Source organism: Lutjanus erythropterus, chromosome 11 (genome assembly GCF_056507025.1).
Source record: "Lutjanus erythropterus isolate fLutEry1 chromosome 11, fLutEry1.hap2, whole genome shotgun sequence".
Classification (NCBI taxonomy): Eukaryota; Metazoa; Chordata; class Actinopteri; order Lutjaniformes; family Lutjanidae; genus Lutjanus; species Lutjanus erythropterus.
Genome location: NC_139327.1, coordinates 17294067 through 17310232, shown reverse-complemented (window position 1 = coordinate 17310232; position 16166 = coordinate 17294067). Strand labels below are relative to the sequence as shown.

Below are 16166 nucleotides of genomic sequence, written 5' to 3'. Positions count from 1 at the left end.
TGAGTTACAGATTATAAACGCTGTTGCACGACGGCGCTCATGAAACGTTATAAATAGTTGTATTTCATTTTCTGACTCTTTGTGTCAGACACAAAGTCACAGAGCAGCCCCGGATGTGTCTGTTAGCAGGACACAGACAGACAGACAGACACTTGTAGAGGAGGAAACTTACTGTTCACTCTGTTCACTCTCGGGAGGTTATTTTGTCTTTAGATCTGCTTCATCCTCTCATTAAAGTTGTAAACATTGACACATGCTTTGACACGAGGGGGAGGCGACTTGATTATGTGTTAAATTAAGTGCTACACCTGCAGTTTCACCTGAAATATCTCCTGTCTGTTGTTTATGTACAGCTTTCTGTGGACGGTGGCTTTTTTAAATCTTGCGAGATTTAATGAGATCTCATGAGAATGAAAGACTTCTTCTTCAGGGCAGGATACGGAGGCTACGTGCTCGTTGGCGACGTATTACTGCCTCTCTGTTAGACTCCAGTACTGAAGTAAAACTGTTTATCACGTTTGATGAGCGCCAACGTGCGGTGGCGTTTATAGTCTGTAGCACAGAGGAGGTAACCGCGTCGTACGTGAACGTGCGTTCATATGCGCGTGCACACTTTCCCACAGTCTGTCTGACAGACAGCATGTTTAGATCCTTTACTGAGGCAAAAGTACTAATTTTACACTGTAAAACTTCACTTCAAGTCTGGAAATAATATCAGATAAATATACTTAAAGTAAAAGTATTCATGTTACAGTAGAATGTTCCCTGTCAATGTTTTTATGTCTGATATTTTTGGATTAATATTATTGCATTAATGTTACTGCTGTTTACTGCTGTAGATGTTTACAGTTAGCTCATTTTAACTACTTTATAGGCCACTGTTGGCTACTTTAATCTACAGCAATGCATCGTGGTCTATAACACCATTTAATGTCTAGCATCACTGTCCTGTCAGAACCATGTGTCTCCAAAAGTCAATAAACAGCTTTTTTTAGGCTTTGTTGATTAAAAAGTTCAGTATTCACCTCACCACTTCTATGCATTTATTTATTTATCTAATTAATTAGTGAGTTGTATGTCCTTATTTATTTATTTCTGTGTTTTTATGCTAATGAGGTAGGAGACAGTACAGCAGGCTTGACCACAGCAGGACTTCTTTTGATTCGGAGATAGGCTCTACTGCTTCTGCCTGGTTTGCCCGATTCTTTGTCTACAAAGTGAGAGTTCCTAGTTCTCTTAAGAATTACCAAGACGGTGTGATGAATCAGATCTCTTTACTTCATGCAGCATGGAGAGAAGACTCTAGCACAGTGTTCTCTGAAGGTCTTACAAAGCGTCTTGCCTTAACAGTGTTGATTCAATCAATCCTTTAACAATGTGTAGGCACACTAGTCTTCCTGACTATACTGTTCCACTGATTTGATTGATTGATTTTTCGCTCAGGCTTACAGTCACCTTCCTATTTCACAACTTAAATACAGCCCAGACGACTTTTAATTACAAACATGTATACGTTTGAGCATTTATTTATTTTTTATGTTTATTTTAGTAATGCCCAACACTTATTTTCATCTGCAGTGCCTGGCAGGTTGATTGTATGTAAGTACATTTATTCAAATACTGATCTTGGGTACAATTTTGAGAGATGTGCACTTTTTCTTGAGCATTTATTTATGGTACTTTCTACTAGCATAATGTTTTCTACTCCACCACATTTTTAGGCAAATAGATAAATTAAGTAGAGTTTAAAAAAAAAACAAAAAAAACAACAACAATATTTGTATGACAACTTTATTAAATTTGCAGATTTAGATTATAAATACAAATAGAAATCTACTAACACATTATTATATATTATTATAGATTATTGTACCCAGCAGTATGTATGTCAATTAAACTTGGCCCCATCCTTACCGTCTGCAACATCTAAGTGATGGACGCATGAATGGGCGATTATTTAATCTTAATGTAATATATATTATTCTGAAATGGGTCATTAGGCATAAAGTGTACTTTTATTTTTGCAACTGTAGTTATATTTGGATGTACACAATGTAAGCTTTATTTTACTTCACCTACTGTAAGTAAAAGATCACAGCCTACTAATGGGTAGTTACAAAAATTTCTCTCTCTCTCTCTCTCTCTCTCTCTCTCTCTCTCACTCTCTCTCTCTCTCTCTCTCTCTCTCTGTGTGTGTGTGTGTGTGTGTGTGTGTGTGTGTGTGTGTGTGTGTGTCTGTGTGTGTGTCATCGTGGGGACAGATTTTATTCCTCGTGTATTACACAACAACACCGCAGAAAAGTAAATAAACCAGTAAGCCTACCTTTCAGCATCAGTGTTACTCTACCTCTCCTCCTCTCCGCGCTGTATTACGTAACTGGTTAGTGGTTACATAATCCGTGTTGCCGGTGTGCGCCGCGGTGGAGCGGCTGAGTTGGTCCAGCGGGACGCAGGAGCAGAGCGCAGAGCAGGATCCATCCACTGACCACCGACATGCCTCCCGTGAAGACCGAGGTTTCAGGTAAGACTCGTCCTTTTTGAGGACGTTGAAGTGTCCAGCGCCGTTTGTTCACCTGCAGGTGTTTTCATTGCGCGCTTATTGCAGACAGTGGCACACACATGCACTTGAACAGCACATCAAACTGTTGTCGTTCACATCTCGTTATGCATGTTTATCCTCCATGTTCAGGCCTTAAAACAATGCTGTTTACTGTCTCTTGTACGTTTTGACTTGTGGGTTTGACAGCGCGATGATGGGCGCGATCCACTGCGGAACAAACTGTTCTGCCAGCTCTGCTGCGGTCAGGTTTCATTTAATCTCACAGGCGACAACACTGCAGTTATGCTTTGTTATTATGAAGTAAATGTAGTATTGATAGTAGGCTGTAGTGTGATCGCAGAATGAAACACTGTAAATGCAGTACTGTACAGTCAAACCGCTGAATGTCACTTAATGCTTAATGCTGTACCGTGAAGACTGTGCTCGCTTACAGGTGGTTTATAAGCTTACAGTAGTAGTGCGAGAAGTATTTACATCCTTTGCTTATGGAGAAGTAGCAGTACCACACTTTGAAAATACCAGAAGTAGCTACAAGTTCTGCATTCATTAAGTAAAAGAGTTTTGTACAGTTAATTTAGCTTAAGAAGTTAAGCTCTAAAGACTTAAATTCATGAAAAACATTAACATTCAAAAAACACCAGATATTGTGGTTTTAATTAGACTAGAGTAAATGGATTTTTTTAAGTAAATAGTAACTAAAGCTGCCAGGAAAAGGTAGCTGAGTAAAAAGTACAATATAATGATACAGAAAATCTGCCCTTCACTTTGATGAAGAGAAGAATAAACTTACATAGTCCAACTTGTCCTTACTTGAATATATAAGTTTATTCCAACTCAAGTCTGTTGACAGAGAAAATCTTGGTATAGGTTATAGCATAGGTTGCTATAGTTAATTAAAAAGAAAAAAAAAATACAACACAAAATAAAATAAAATGAAAGATAAGAATATAAAAGAAATGTCTATAGCTTTAGTCTTCGTCAGTTTGGTCATGCATGAGGAGGCATTGGTGCATGTTTCTTGAGACTGGCTTGTCCCTGACAAATACCCCCATATTATAATAAGAAATTAAATCTAACACTGAAACTAATGAAAACTAAACATTTGAAGAATAAAAACAACTTAAACGAGCAAACCCACTCTGGAAAGTAAGTGGAATTTAACTGAACTGAAAGCAAAAATTAAAAATGGAATGAACATAAAAACTAATGAAAAATATAAAGCTATCAGACACAGGAATGACAAAAAGTTAAAGCAATATTGCATTTGCTCAGCTTTATACAGTATGTCCTACAGAATCTCATATAGACACAACACCAGGCAGGAGGCTGGAAATGTAGGCAACATTCAATGTCAAAGTATCTCTCAGTTCATTACTATCATGTCTGGAGCATCATTAAGGCCCATCTGTACCTCCTGAGGCTCTCTCAGGCCAACTAACATGTCCATGCACAAATTCAAACATTCTTAAAACTACAGATTTAAATATTCCTTTATGGTCCCACAAGTTGCCCCTGAAAATAATAAAGCTGCATAAAGAGAAAATAATTGAGTAAAGTACAAGTACCTTGAATTACTTCCTTCTGACAGTAGAAAATGATAGTGATAAGCAGAAAGGTGCTCATGTTTGAAGAGACACATCATGTGTAATAGCCGTTTTAATATTGTTAGTCTAGCTATTTTTATATTTAGGAATACATATTACATATGATTATTCATTTTACACTCAAAATGAATAGCTTAAAAAAACCAGCCACTCCCTGTTTTCAGTCCCTGGTAACAGTGAAGCTGCCTGTTAACAATAATGTAAGTCACATGTCTTTGTTAACACTGGAATCTGCTGGGAGGAGTCACCATCATTCAGCTCAGTTCTGTTCTGCTGCTTCTCTGTAAACACGTCGGCCAAATGAAATGCATGCAGTTGTCAAGTTCACGGTCAGATTCACTTTCAAATCTGTGTCATTGAACTCTCAATGTGCAGACTGACACTGACACTGACCTTTGAAACACTTTCAAATACAAATATGATAATCATGACTTCAGTTTAATGGCAGAACAAGAGTGTTTCTAATGTTTTGTCACAAAATCTGTCAGGCTAAAGTTCAGGGAGGCACTTTTAGGCTTGTTTGTTGAACAAACACTCAATGTGTGTTTGGACATAACTCCACCATCTCGTGAGCAATTTTTAAAAGTTTTTGAGTACTACTTGAGTACTCTTGAGTACACATGTTCATAAGGTCTGTCTGGTTTAAGTATAAATAATATGGAGTATGGGTAGTGCTGCAAAATTTCAGGAACATGCAAGGTGGAAACCTTCCATCAGAACTAACATGAATTTATGAGAATTAACAGTAATTATAGGGGTTATCTCCTCAGTCATATGCAGATAGAAACAAACCTTCAACCATGTCATCAGACATGAATGTAAACCTTTCTTATATATTAAAACATCAACAATTTAGTCGCTTGATTAATGAAATGAGTTGACTCATTCAATAGTATAAATAGAAATAGATATATTAAAATTCCTCAGAATGCTCAGTGGCACTACATTACGTAGCTAGCTAGCATAAACTAGCAGAAGGTGTTAAAGGAAATATTTGGCGCTTTTCATTTGGATGTAGTCAGTTGAAGCAATAAATTCTTCAGAAAGCTGAGTTCTACTGCCGTCCTGCATGCAGTGAAGTCATTGGATGTAAGGAAGAATCACTGGCTATTTCAACTTGAATTTCTAATCTCTGCTTCTGGGTTGCCAGGGCGTGTGCTAGATGAGTATTTCTGTCACTAACATTATGTTTTGGCCAACAAAGTAATGGCTATGGGCTAGGGTGGGGATAATATGACAAAATGGGTGTGGGCATCAGAGGCTTGCCTGCAAAATTTTCCTGGCACTGCTGCACAGCTCAGTGAGACAGTGTATTATGTGAGCTTCATCCCAAATACGTTTACTATCAAAAGATATGATTGTTATATTGAAATTGTGCAAAATTTCTGAGTTTAAGGCTATTAAAATATAAAATTAATAGCTAGCATTAAGTTATATATTTTGCAGAATTGTGTTTATTGTCCCAAATGTTTGCAACCATGATCAAACCCAGAAAAGTAATTAATTCAAAATAACAGTGTGTTTCCTGGTAGACATTACTAGCTACTTGCCAGTTGTTATAAAAACTTGGGATAACACTGATACATCAGCGAATGAGCAAGGAAGTCGATGAATGTGACAAAACATAACGTGAATAAAACTTGAATGTGATCTCATCTGTGAACATGATTTCTGCCTGAGTCATGTCACAGATGGTGGTTGTTTAAAAGTGAAGACAACAACTCCCATGATCCCACACTATTTAACAATGTCATCAAACTACATCTTTGGTTATTGTTTTAATGTGAGAGAGAACTTTCATGTTGTGCTAATAACTTCTCCTGGAAAATTTCCTAAAATTTACCGACCTTTTGCAACACTTTGACATTGTATAATGTGTGTTTGTCCTCCAGATGATACCCAGCCTTTTGGCAATGACACAGCCAAGGCATGTGTGACCTCACCACTGAAGGGACTGGAGACAATTGCACCTCTGGTCCGCTCTGTAGAGGAGACCCCTGAACCCATCTCCACTGAAGTTCAAGGCACCATTCCCTCCTGGCTCAACGGCAACCTCCTCCGCAATGGTCCGGGGAAGTTTGAGTTTGGAAACACACAGTGAGTTTAGAAACGCCTCAACGCACTGCTGCATAACACAAAATCCTTCAACATAGATGTGAGAAAGCTCCTTTATGTCTGCATTTCATCACAGCTACAACCACTGGTTTGATGGGATGGCTATGCTCCACCAGTTCAAGATCGACAACGGCGAGGTGACATATATGAGTCGCTTCCTGCAGAGTGATGCCTACAAGAGCAACAGTGAAAGAGACCGCATTGTGATGTCAGAATTCGGTACCCTCGCCATGCCCGACCCCTGCAAAAACTTCTTCCAGCGCTTCCTGTCTCGCTTTGAAATGATGAGTGAGTAAACTGAATAAGAAGGGAATGCAGCATAAATGGATAATATGTGAGAAAGGACAGGATTTGTTTATTGACTTATTCTGCAAGAACGTTGCCTCACTTAATTCCTGTCTGTCTCTGAGGTATAAATGGCAAAATAAGCTCAGATTTTGTGGCACAGTGGGACCAGTTTGGTATTTTGAGAAGCAGCAGCAGAACCAGAATTTAAGGCGAAAAAGGACAGTTTGTTCAGTGTTACTGTTTGTACAAACTCTGTTTTGCTGTAACTCTGGTGAGACTGGGAGGGGAGCCTCTTACGTGTACATTTCCCTTGTATACACTAAGGTTACATAATAACATATGCTACAGTGGGGGACCAGAGAGGGAAGCAGACATGTCCTATATGTATCACATTCCTACTGGACTTTTCAGTAACTTCAAGCAGCAGCTTGTGTAGTGATTTACCAGGAGGTCTGTTAGAGGAGGAACACCCACACTTTAAAAGGCCTCAGTAATCCTGTGGTTTTCTTTCTTACAGAGCCCACAGACAATGCAAGTGTGAGCTTTGTAAAATACAAAGGAGACTACTATGTCAGCACAGAGACAAACTTCATGCACAGAGTGAATCCAGAGAGCCTGGAAACATTGGAAAAGGTAATAGCATGATTGTCATGAAGTTAGTTAGTTTTTTAGTCCACAAAACACTGCTGGAGTTTCATTGGAAAACAGTGTATTTAAAAAAAACATAACATACCTCCATACTGTTTGTCTGGTGTAATCCAAGTCTCCTAAAGCCCCCACGTGCCAATTTGACTTGAGAGATATCATTTACAGCATGTTTTTAGCCTAAATCTTCACTGTGGACCATGTTAACATGTGTGTGTGCACACCATCTGAACTGGGTGTGTGTGGTGTGATGGTGTGCGTGCAAGAGAACAGCATGTTTGGGCTTTAAGAGACTTGGAGACAGACTTTTTTTTTTCAGTTGTTTTTTTTGCATTCAATTGTTTGGGGAATTCTGCAACACTGATGTCCTGTGAAACTCCAGCAGTGTTTCATGGACTAAAAAACTAAACCTGACCTTCAATCCTCATGACAGTGAGTAGATAATGACTGAACTTTGATTTTTGGGTGAACTATACTTTTAAAAGGTGTATGCTTTATTTAGAATATTTTTACCACTGTACCTTACTGTCTTTCTACTTCTACTGCAGCGTCAGCACACACTGATCTTTTTCACTTTCCACTATGTTTTGTAGGTTGACTGGAGCAAGTTCATTGCTGTAAATGGAGCCACTGCACACCCACACTATGACCCCGACGGTACCACCTACAACATGGGCAACTCCTATGGAAGCAAAGGTTAGTTCCATCATCCAAAAGAACCACATTAAGGGGATAGTTTGGAGTATTTGAAGTGGGCTTATATGAGGTACTTATCCATAGTCAGTGTATTACCTACAGTAGAAAGTAGTCAACACTCCCAGTTTGGAGAAGCAAAGAGGACCAGCGCAGACTGGGAGCATACAGACCAGTATCTACTGTGGGTAACACACAGACTACAGACCATTGATTAGTATCTCATACAGTTCCACTTCAGAAAATCCAAACTATTGCTTAAGGTTTACACAAATCAACAGCTTAATCATTTGTTTCTTTTACAGCTAACTTAAGTGAATTGGGATCATTGGATATTTGTCGTCACCTGCTCGCTTCTCATTTTTTTAAGAGGTGTCAGTGCAAATGTGCATAAAAGCTATATATGACAAGGTACATTATTCTCCCAGGGGCCCTGTACAACATCATCAGAGTCCCCCCTGAGAAGACAGAAACCGCAGACACCCTACAAGGAGCCACGATACTCTGTTCTATTGTGCCTGCAGACAAGTCCCATCCCTCCTACTACCACAGCTTTGGTAAGGCAGTGTTCATTAGTGATGTTGTTACCTCTTACACTGGTGTCCTCAGCTACAAAATCCAGTAACATCCCTCTCCTGTTTCCAGCCATGTCTGAGAACTATGTGGTCTTCATTGAGCAGCCAATTAAGATGGATCTGCTGAAGATAATCACATGCAAGCTGAGGGGAAAGGCTCTGAGCGAGGGCATCTACTGGGATCCCAGGCAGGAAACTGTCTTCCATCTCATCGACAAACGCACAGGCGAGGTGAGATGTGACTGTGATGGTTAGGGGTGAGGATTTATTCAGGAAAACTCCATCTAATCGTGTGTTCTGTGCTGCAGGTCAGCTCAGTGAAGTACCACACCAAAGCCATCTCCACCTTCCATCAGATCAACGCCTTTGAGGAGGATGGATTCTTGATGCTCGACACGTGCTGCTCAGATGACGGCCAGGCCATCAACAACTACCTCATCCAGAACTTACGCAAGTCAGGAGACGCATTAGACGAGGTACAGATATAGTTATGGTCTCATGTTTTCATGTGCCACTGTTTCCATACTTAACATTTTTTTCAGTCACGTTGCACCATGAGACAAAACACATGAGAGAAGAATCTCTAAAATGCACACTTCCTGCATTGTGTCCTTCTCAGGTGTACAACACTTTGTGCAGGGTTTTCCCTCGCCGTTTTGTTCTGCCCCTGAATGTGACAAGTGAAACCCCAATAGGGCAGAACCTGAACACTCGGGCCTCTAGTACAGCAACATGTGTCAAAGTCAGCAAAGACAAGGTGAGTTAAAAAATGCATGCAATCTGTCACCAATCCTTTCAGCTCATAACCTCCTCGATATGTGGTTTCTGCTTTTGTACCAATTCACAAACACTTCTGTCATCTATCACTGTGTCATCCATCACTGTGCTCCCCTCAGCTGAGGCCATATTCACAAATTGTTAGAAAACTCTCAGAGAGCTCTTTACTTAACCTAAAAATGCTCCTAGCTTAGGGAGCAACTCTGAGAAAGGAACAAAAACTTTTATCTTAGTGATGATGTGTGGTTTCTATGTATGACTCACTCTTGATTGGTTGATCCAGAAAAAAGGGAATAATTATGCACTTGTAATGATAATGGGCATAGAATGGACAATGAAATTGAATTGATTGGCCTAATCCCATAATTTAGTCTTTATTAAAACATAATGTAATTATGAATAGTATTTTATGCAAGGAACATCTTTGAATACCTTGTAAGCCATACTTTGAAGGGACAGTTGTTGTGAGCAGTTTCATGTAGGAACTATTATCTTTCTATTAGAAGAAAAATGTTTCAGTAGATTCTGCTACAGAAAGAAAGTAGTTCTTACATGAAACTGCTCATGAAAAGGTCTGTAGATTAATTAGAGTAATTTCTGGAAAGAGACATCGGTGTTGAATTTTTCAAATGTATATTTTTAGTACTTTAAGCACTACAAGCCGAGTGCCATTTAATCCCATTATTTTGGACAGAAAACAGACATGGCTGATTCCTATGGCTGATATCTCCAAAACTCGACAATTCACACCAAAATATTCTTGGTAGATAAATAGCACTGCAATTAAGAAGAAAAATATTTACTTTGTATTTGTGACTGTGAACTGTCCACAGGCCTACATACGCTGATAGTTGTTATATTTATTTGCTTATGTTTATTTACCATGATGGTAATTTTTTTACTTAAACTATTTGATATTAATAGGGGAAACCTGCTCCCTGAGCCTGTGAGACGTGGACATCCAGCGGAAATTAAATCAATCAAACTAACGTGTAGCATTTCAGTAACTCACTGTCATGCAGTGTTTAGAGAATATTTATCCCTTTTTTTAATCTCTTTGTCTTTCTGCCATTTTCCGCTCTAGTTAAGAAACTTTTAAGCCTATAGGGTGGGAAAAACACACCTCCTAACAGTATATTCTATGAAGTAACCACTAAATATGAAACAGTCATGGGATTGTTACATATAAAAATATAATAATAAAATGTTTGATTTGGAACATTTATTTTAATAGATACATACGGAGGAGGACACGGAAAATTAACACAATTCAATACTTCACATTCCTCTAAATGGCTTCTACAATGATAGAGTTTTAAAAAATACTTAGACCTATTTAAAATGTGTCACAGTAATTGAAAATAAACCCAGAGGTTCAATTTATCATAATAATCATCATCATCATCAAGTTATAATTTCCACCTGTTTAACCAGCATGTCACAGTCCTTCTCTGGTGTGTTATAACAAGTTCAATTGATCATCAGAGCTCATGAGTTCATGAAAACAATAGAAGTCGACACAGAAACAGTGAAGTGGGTATTAAAATCAAAAGATTACAAATAAACCAAACTTCCTCTTATTGACATGATCATTTCAAACTGGGGTTGATGCTCAGCGGGCTCATGGAGGATTTCACTGCATGAACGCAGTAAAAACTCTGTTGACTATCGGTGACAATAGACAGTTGATCCTCTCTTTGTCAACAGGTGTTCTGCCAACATGAGGATCTCCATGGAGACGACCTCCAGGAGTACGGTGGCCTGGAGTTCCCTCAGATCAACTATGGCAGATGTAACACACGACCGTACCGTTATTTCTACGGCTGTGGATTCAGACACCTGGTGGGAGACTCTCTGCTCAAGATGGACCTGAGTGACAAGTCGCTCAAGGTGTGTCTTTTTTTCTTTAAATCATGACCAATAACAAAGTGATAATCTCTCAACAGCAAGATTATTGCATAAATGTACCTGGGACTGATCACAATAAACTGGTCACACAGGGCTACACAGACCAATGTTTTTTTTCCCAGGAAGGCAAAGTCATGACCCACCCAACTGAACTATAGCTAGTTCTGTAGGGTAGACTAGCCATTGTTCGGTGCCTAATAACTGTCTTTTTTAAACACTAACATTAAATGAATAGTTAAACAATATGGGAAATCAGATTTTCTCTTTTCATGCCAAGAGACGAGTGGATGGATACCGCTCACATACTCGATATCTATGTTAAATATGTTCACAGTCAGAAACAGGGAAACGGCTAGCTTGGCTCTGACAGAACAACAAAATCCAACCATCAGCCCCTCTAAAAAACAAGTTTTCATCTCATTTTTTAAATCTACAGAAACAGCATAAAGTAAAAAGGACATGCTGTGGTTTTTCGTGGGGTTTGTAATATTGTGGACTATTTCTTCGCTGGGATAGAACCAGGCTAGCTGTTTCCAGTCTTTATGTTATGCTAAGCTAACCTACTCCTGACAGCAGCTCCATGTTTACCTACAGACATGAAAGTGACATAAATTTTCACATTTAAATCTCGCCAAAAAAAGAGAACTGCTTATTTTCCAAAATGTCAAATCAGGTCAAAAAGGCTACTCCTGGTATAAAATGCAAAACGTAAAGTTCAATGTGTACATCAGTCATATGCTGTCCTGTTCCAACAGTCATTATTTATTTATTTGTGTTTGTGACCTCAGATCTGGTACCAGAAGGGTTTCTACCCGTCAGAGCCCGTGTTTGTGCCATCACCTAACGCCGTGGAGGAGGACGAGGGTGTCATCCTCTCTGTGATTCTCACTCCCTCACAGGTACCCTGTTTCTGAAGAGTAAACATGGACAGAAGGAGCCCACAAAACGAGAACTGAAATATTTTTTCAAAGGTTTAGAAGTGAAGTGTAGGCTATCTTTATCTTCAGAACAACACAGGGTTTCTTGAGTTTTAGTTAGGAGCAGACAGCTCGGCTGAAAGTCGACCTGAGCCCGGTTCATTTTCTCTTCCCAGTCTGTTATCAGCCGGACACATAATCCATCGTAAATATTCATGAGGGAGATGAGCGGAGTCATAAATATTCATAGATGAATTTACACAAAATTAATTTTGATAGTTTAAAGTTTTGAATTGCAAACAGAGAAACAAACTTTCTGCAGCACAGAAGCAGAATGGCAGTAAATGTATTTCCTGGTCATGTTAGTGGCATCAATAATATGAAGAACATGTGGTATTAAGTTGACAGAGCCAGAGGATTACAGTTACATATTGTGTGTTTTAATTAGAATATTATAGAACATTTGGACCTGAACAAACAATAAGGAATTCATATTTTTCTTTCTTTCCATATTTTACTTTACTGTTGCCAGATTTTGGTTGGGTGGAATAAAAAAAAAAGATATATTTTAGCCTTAATTTCAGACATTTGGGGTCGACATCTTTGGTATTAGACAGGTTACATAAATAATAAGTAATAAATAACTCTTTTTGGAAAGTTTTTATTTCACTTACAGCATGGGTTTTCAACAGGGGGTCTGTGGGCTCTAGCAGATCCTCACAGTTACTGCTTTGGTTCCATCACATTGTTTTATCTTTTTTGATGATTTGGTTTGTTTGTTTTGTGTTTTTTTAATAAGTCCAGACCTACACATTTAATTAACACATCATTGACAAAAGGCTACCCATGAATCCCTGTGCAATCATGTTAGCTAGCTCGCCTACTTAATCACAGTGCGGCACCTATCCAGAGAGACAACTATTCACATTCACACCTAGGGACAATTTAGAGTGTTTGGACTGTGGGAGGAAGCCTGAATACCTGGAGAGAACCCATGCAAACTCTGCACAAAAAGGCTCTGCCCCAGCCGCAAGCTCCCCAGCCACCCAGCTGGATGGGAGATTTGAACTCAAGACCTTTTTGCTGCGAGGCAGCAGTGCTAACCACTACACCACCATGCCTCCCATTAGTTGGTGAATTAGACACTATTGTGAGCCACAATGGATTGTTTTGTAACTGCGCAAGCAGGAGACTCTGACATTAAGCTCCACCTCAGTGGCTAATGCCACTAACATGCAGTGCTACAACTGCTGCTAACCCCGAAGAGAAGACCCCGAAATATATAGTTATAATTGTGTCACAGTGGGGTTTTTGTTGGAGTCGAAACAAATGCTACTTTGAGTTTGTCACTAAAATGAACTTTAACTACAACGTTTGCAGGATTTTTGTACATCTGGCAGATAATTACAGCAAATGAATTAGTTCTACAAGTTGCAAACTTTTAATTGCAAGTTAAATCCTGTTATTTCTGCTTTAAGAGGCATGTAGAAGAGCATGAACCATGTTGAGGTGTTGTTGTCGTGCTCCGTCCTGACAGCACGTCTGGCAGCTTGAATCTAAGTTGTGCTGCAGCGTATTATTAATCCCCTCTCTTGTCTTAACTCTGCTGTTTCTGTTAAAAGCACATCAAGTAGTGAGTAAGTTTATTTATACAGCACTTTTCAAGAGCAGATGTCACAAAGAGCTTCACAATAAAAGACAAAAAAGCAATTGAAACAGACATGAAATACCGTCTTAGAGCAAATCAAATGTAGAAGGAGAATTAAAGCTAAAATTAAACTGTGTCGTGACCGGCAGCAGTTTGATAAAGTCTGTCAATCAGCGCTGTGGAGGACAGGGAGAGTGTGGTATGCAAAACATTTCTAATATGGCAAATTAAATTTCTTAAATTGATTTTTTTGAATTATTCATTTATGTATCCCAGATGATTTTATTACTCTGTGCCCTTCTGCACTCAGGCACTTTTCAAAAGATGTTTTGGTCCTTTTAGGCAATCAGAGCTGCTCTTCTAAAGAAATATGTAACTGTGAAGCACACAGGACTCACTTTGACAGATGTTTAATCTAACCGAGGAGTCTTAGCTGGTGGTCTGCACAAAGAAGAATTCTGACCTCATGTCATGCTTTTGATATGCTGTAAAAGACATTCTGATAATTAACTCCCATGGTTAATGTTTCTCTCCAGGATAAAGGAACATTCCTCCTGGTTTTGGATGCCAAGACTTTTGAAGAGCTGGGAAGAGCCAACGTGCCTGTGAACATGGCTTATGGCTTCCACGGTACCTTCAAGGCCTCTGCATGAGCCTCATTCTGTTACATTCAGTGTTTCTGATATTAACTATAAAACAGCAAACACTAAATGAAGTATTAATCTTTATATATTACTGATGGTACTGAATTGCACTATATGCTGTACATGGACACAGTGTACTGTTACTGACTGAATGCTGTTGAGGTACTTTTTGAAACAGATTCAGTCCAGTCTCACAGCAGGTCGTGAAATAGTCACAAAATTTAATCTACAGACTTGTGTAAATGAATTAAAATGTCCATTATTAACTTTCCAACTAATGAAGACAAACATATCGTGACAAAAATAATTCAGTAAGGAGACTGGGGTGGACGGAGGACTTTGACATATGAGACTGGGATTCAGTCCCCGTGTTAATTGTTTTAAGGAAGTTCTAATTTTCAGCCAAACTATAATATTTTCTTCTAACTTGGCACAAGCTACTTAGATTTTGGAGGTCAAGGGTCAAAGGTCACTGTGACCACACACCCATCACACTTGTGAACGTGATATCTCAAGAACACCTTGAAAGAAATTTCTCTAAATCTGTTACAAATGTCCACTTGGACAGATTTTAGCGTTCAAATGTCAAAGTGACCTTACAAAACACATTTTGGCCATAAATCAAGAATTCATATGCTAATTATGACAAAGTTTCACACAAATGTTTTAGAGGATACCAGCAGTCCTGGAGAGTAACTACTTGCAACTAGTTACATGTAATTAAATTACAAAATAAAAGTAATTCCAATTTGTCACAGTAACTGAGAAAAAAAATATGTAATTAAATCATAGTTACTAATCAAAGGGGTTGCATCCAAATATTATTTTGTGGCTGCCTGGCAGAGATCTGAACTCTACTGAGTTCACTTGTTTTGAAATGATAACCGGTTGTTGCATATTTATTATTGGTAACTTGACTGTGTAAGACATTAGTTTGAAAGTCATGCTGAAAGAATCTAATAGATTACATTCTGAGACTATTTTACTGCCATGAGACTGTGCTGACTGATACCTGGTGGTAGTAACACCTAACAGAAATGGCATTAAGACAGTTTTAGCACTTAATAAACCCAAAGATATGCATTATATTATTATTAATTATATTCTTTTTGTGTCAACCTGAAACTGACTGTTAAACTGTAGGTATGAAACCTGTGATTTCCAGGCCAGGAGCAGGCCACCCAGCTGCCAAACGAACATTTTCTTGAAACAAATTCTTTTGTAATCTTTTTTCTTTTTTAAAAAACCTGAACAGTATTTCCTTTACAGGCTTGATGACTTTTGTACAATCTATTTGCTAATTAAATTTTTTACTTCTGTGAAATGTCAAGTGTTGTCTGTGCATCCTACACAGAGAGAATTTCTGCCAAGGTACTGTTTAGAAATCTGCTCACATAAAAAAAACAGCTGTTTCATACGCTGACAGATCGTATTAATAGCTTAATTAATTATATTGCATCAGTATGTTATACAGAGAGATAGACAGAAAAATAGATAGCAATATATTATGTTTGAAGATGCTCGAGGTGGGAGTTTTTGTGAATATGTTTTACTTTCGTAAGTTATTTCTTACACTAAAATTTATAATTTGTTTGATATTGGTAGTGTAAATAATATGTCACATTTAGCTAAGAGATCAACATCACCATCGATATAAAATCCCAGCATAGACCTGCTTCCATGTCTGTCTTTTACGGCCTTTCCTCGTTCAACTTTCTTCTCACCTCCTTCGCTGCGTTTGTCACTGAATTATAATTTTCTCAAACGATTATCTTGGTCCAATCTTTTATTT

The 16166-nt window shown here is 38.5% G+C and overlaps 1 protein-coding gene across 1 annotated transcript; it reads left to right on the top strand.

The window, feature by feature from the left end:
* Nucleotides 1–2371: 2371 nt before the first annotated feature.
* Nucleotides 2372–14534, top strand: LOC146318866 (carotenoid-cleaving dioxygenase, mitochondrial-like). Its single transcript, XM_084731046.1, has 12 exons — nucleotides 2372–2521; nucleotides 6057–6261; nucleotides 6356–6567; nucleotides 7085–7200; nucleotides 7806–7908; nucleotides 8334–8462; nucleotides 8551–8711; nucleotides 8789–8956; nucleotides 9100–9237; nucleotides 10965–11147; nucleotides 11954–12064; nucleotides 14267–14534. Exons 1-12 carry the CDS (start codon nucleotides 2494–2496, stop codon nucleotides 14381–14383), a joined length of 1671 nt encoding a protein of 556 aa, XP_084587172.1. The 5' UTR covers nucleotides 2372–2493; the 3' UTR covers nucleotides 14384–14534.
* Nucleotides 14535–16166: the final 1632 nt, after the last annotated feature.

Excerpts from the sequence above, each read along its gene's own strand:
- LOC146318866 (XM_084731046.1), top strand. The coding sequence starts at position 2,494 with ATGCCTCCCGTGAAGACCGAGGTTTCAG. Across the intron at positions 8,957-9,099 it reads CAGGAGACGCATTAGACGAG|GTGTACAACACTTTGTGCAG; the intron begins GTACAGATATAG and ends TGTCCTTCTCAG. Across the intron at positions 9,238-10,964 it reads TCAAAGTCAGCAAAGACAAG|GTGTTCTGCCAACATGAGGA; the intron begins GTGAGTTAAAAA and ends CTTTGTCAACAG.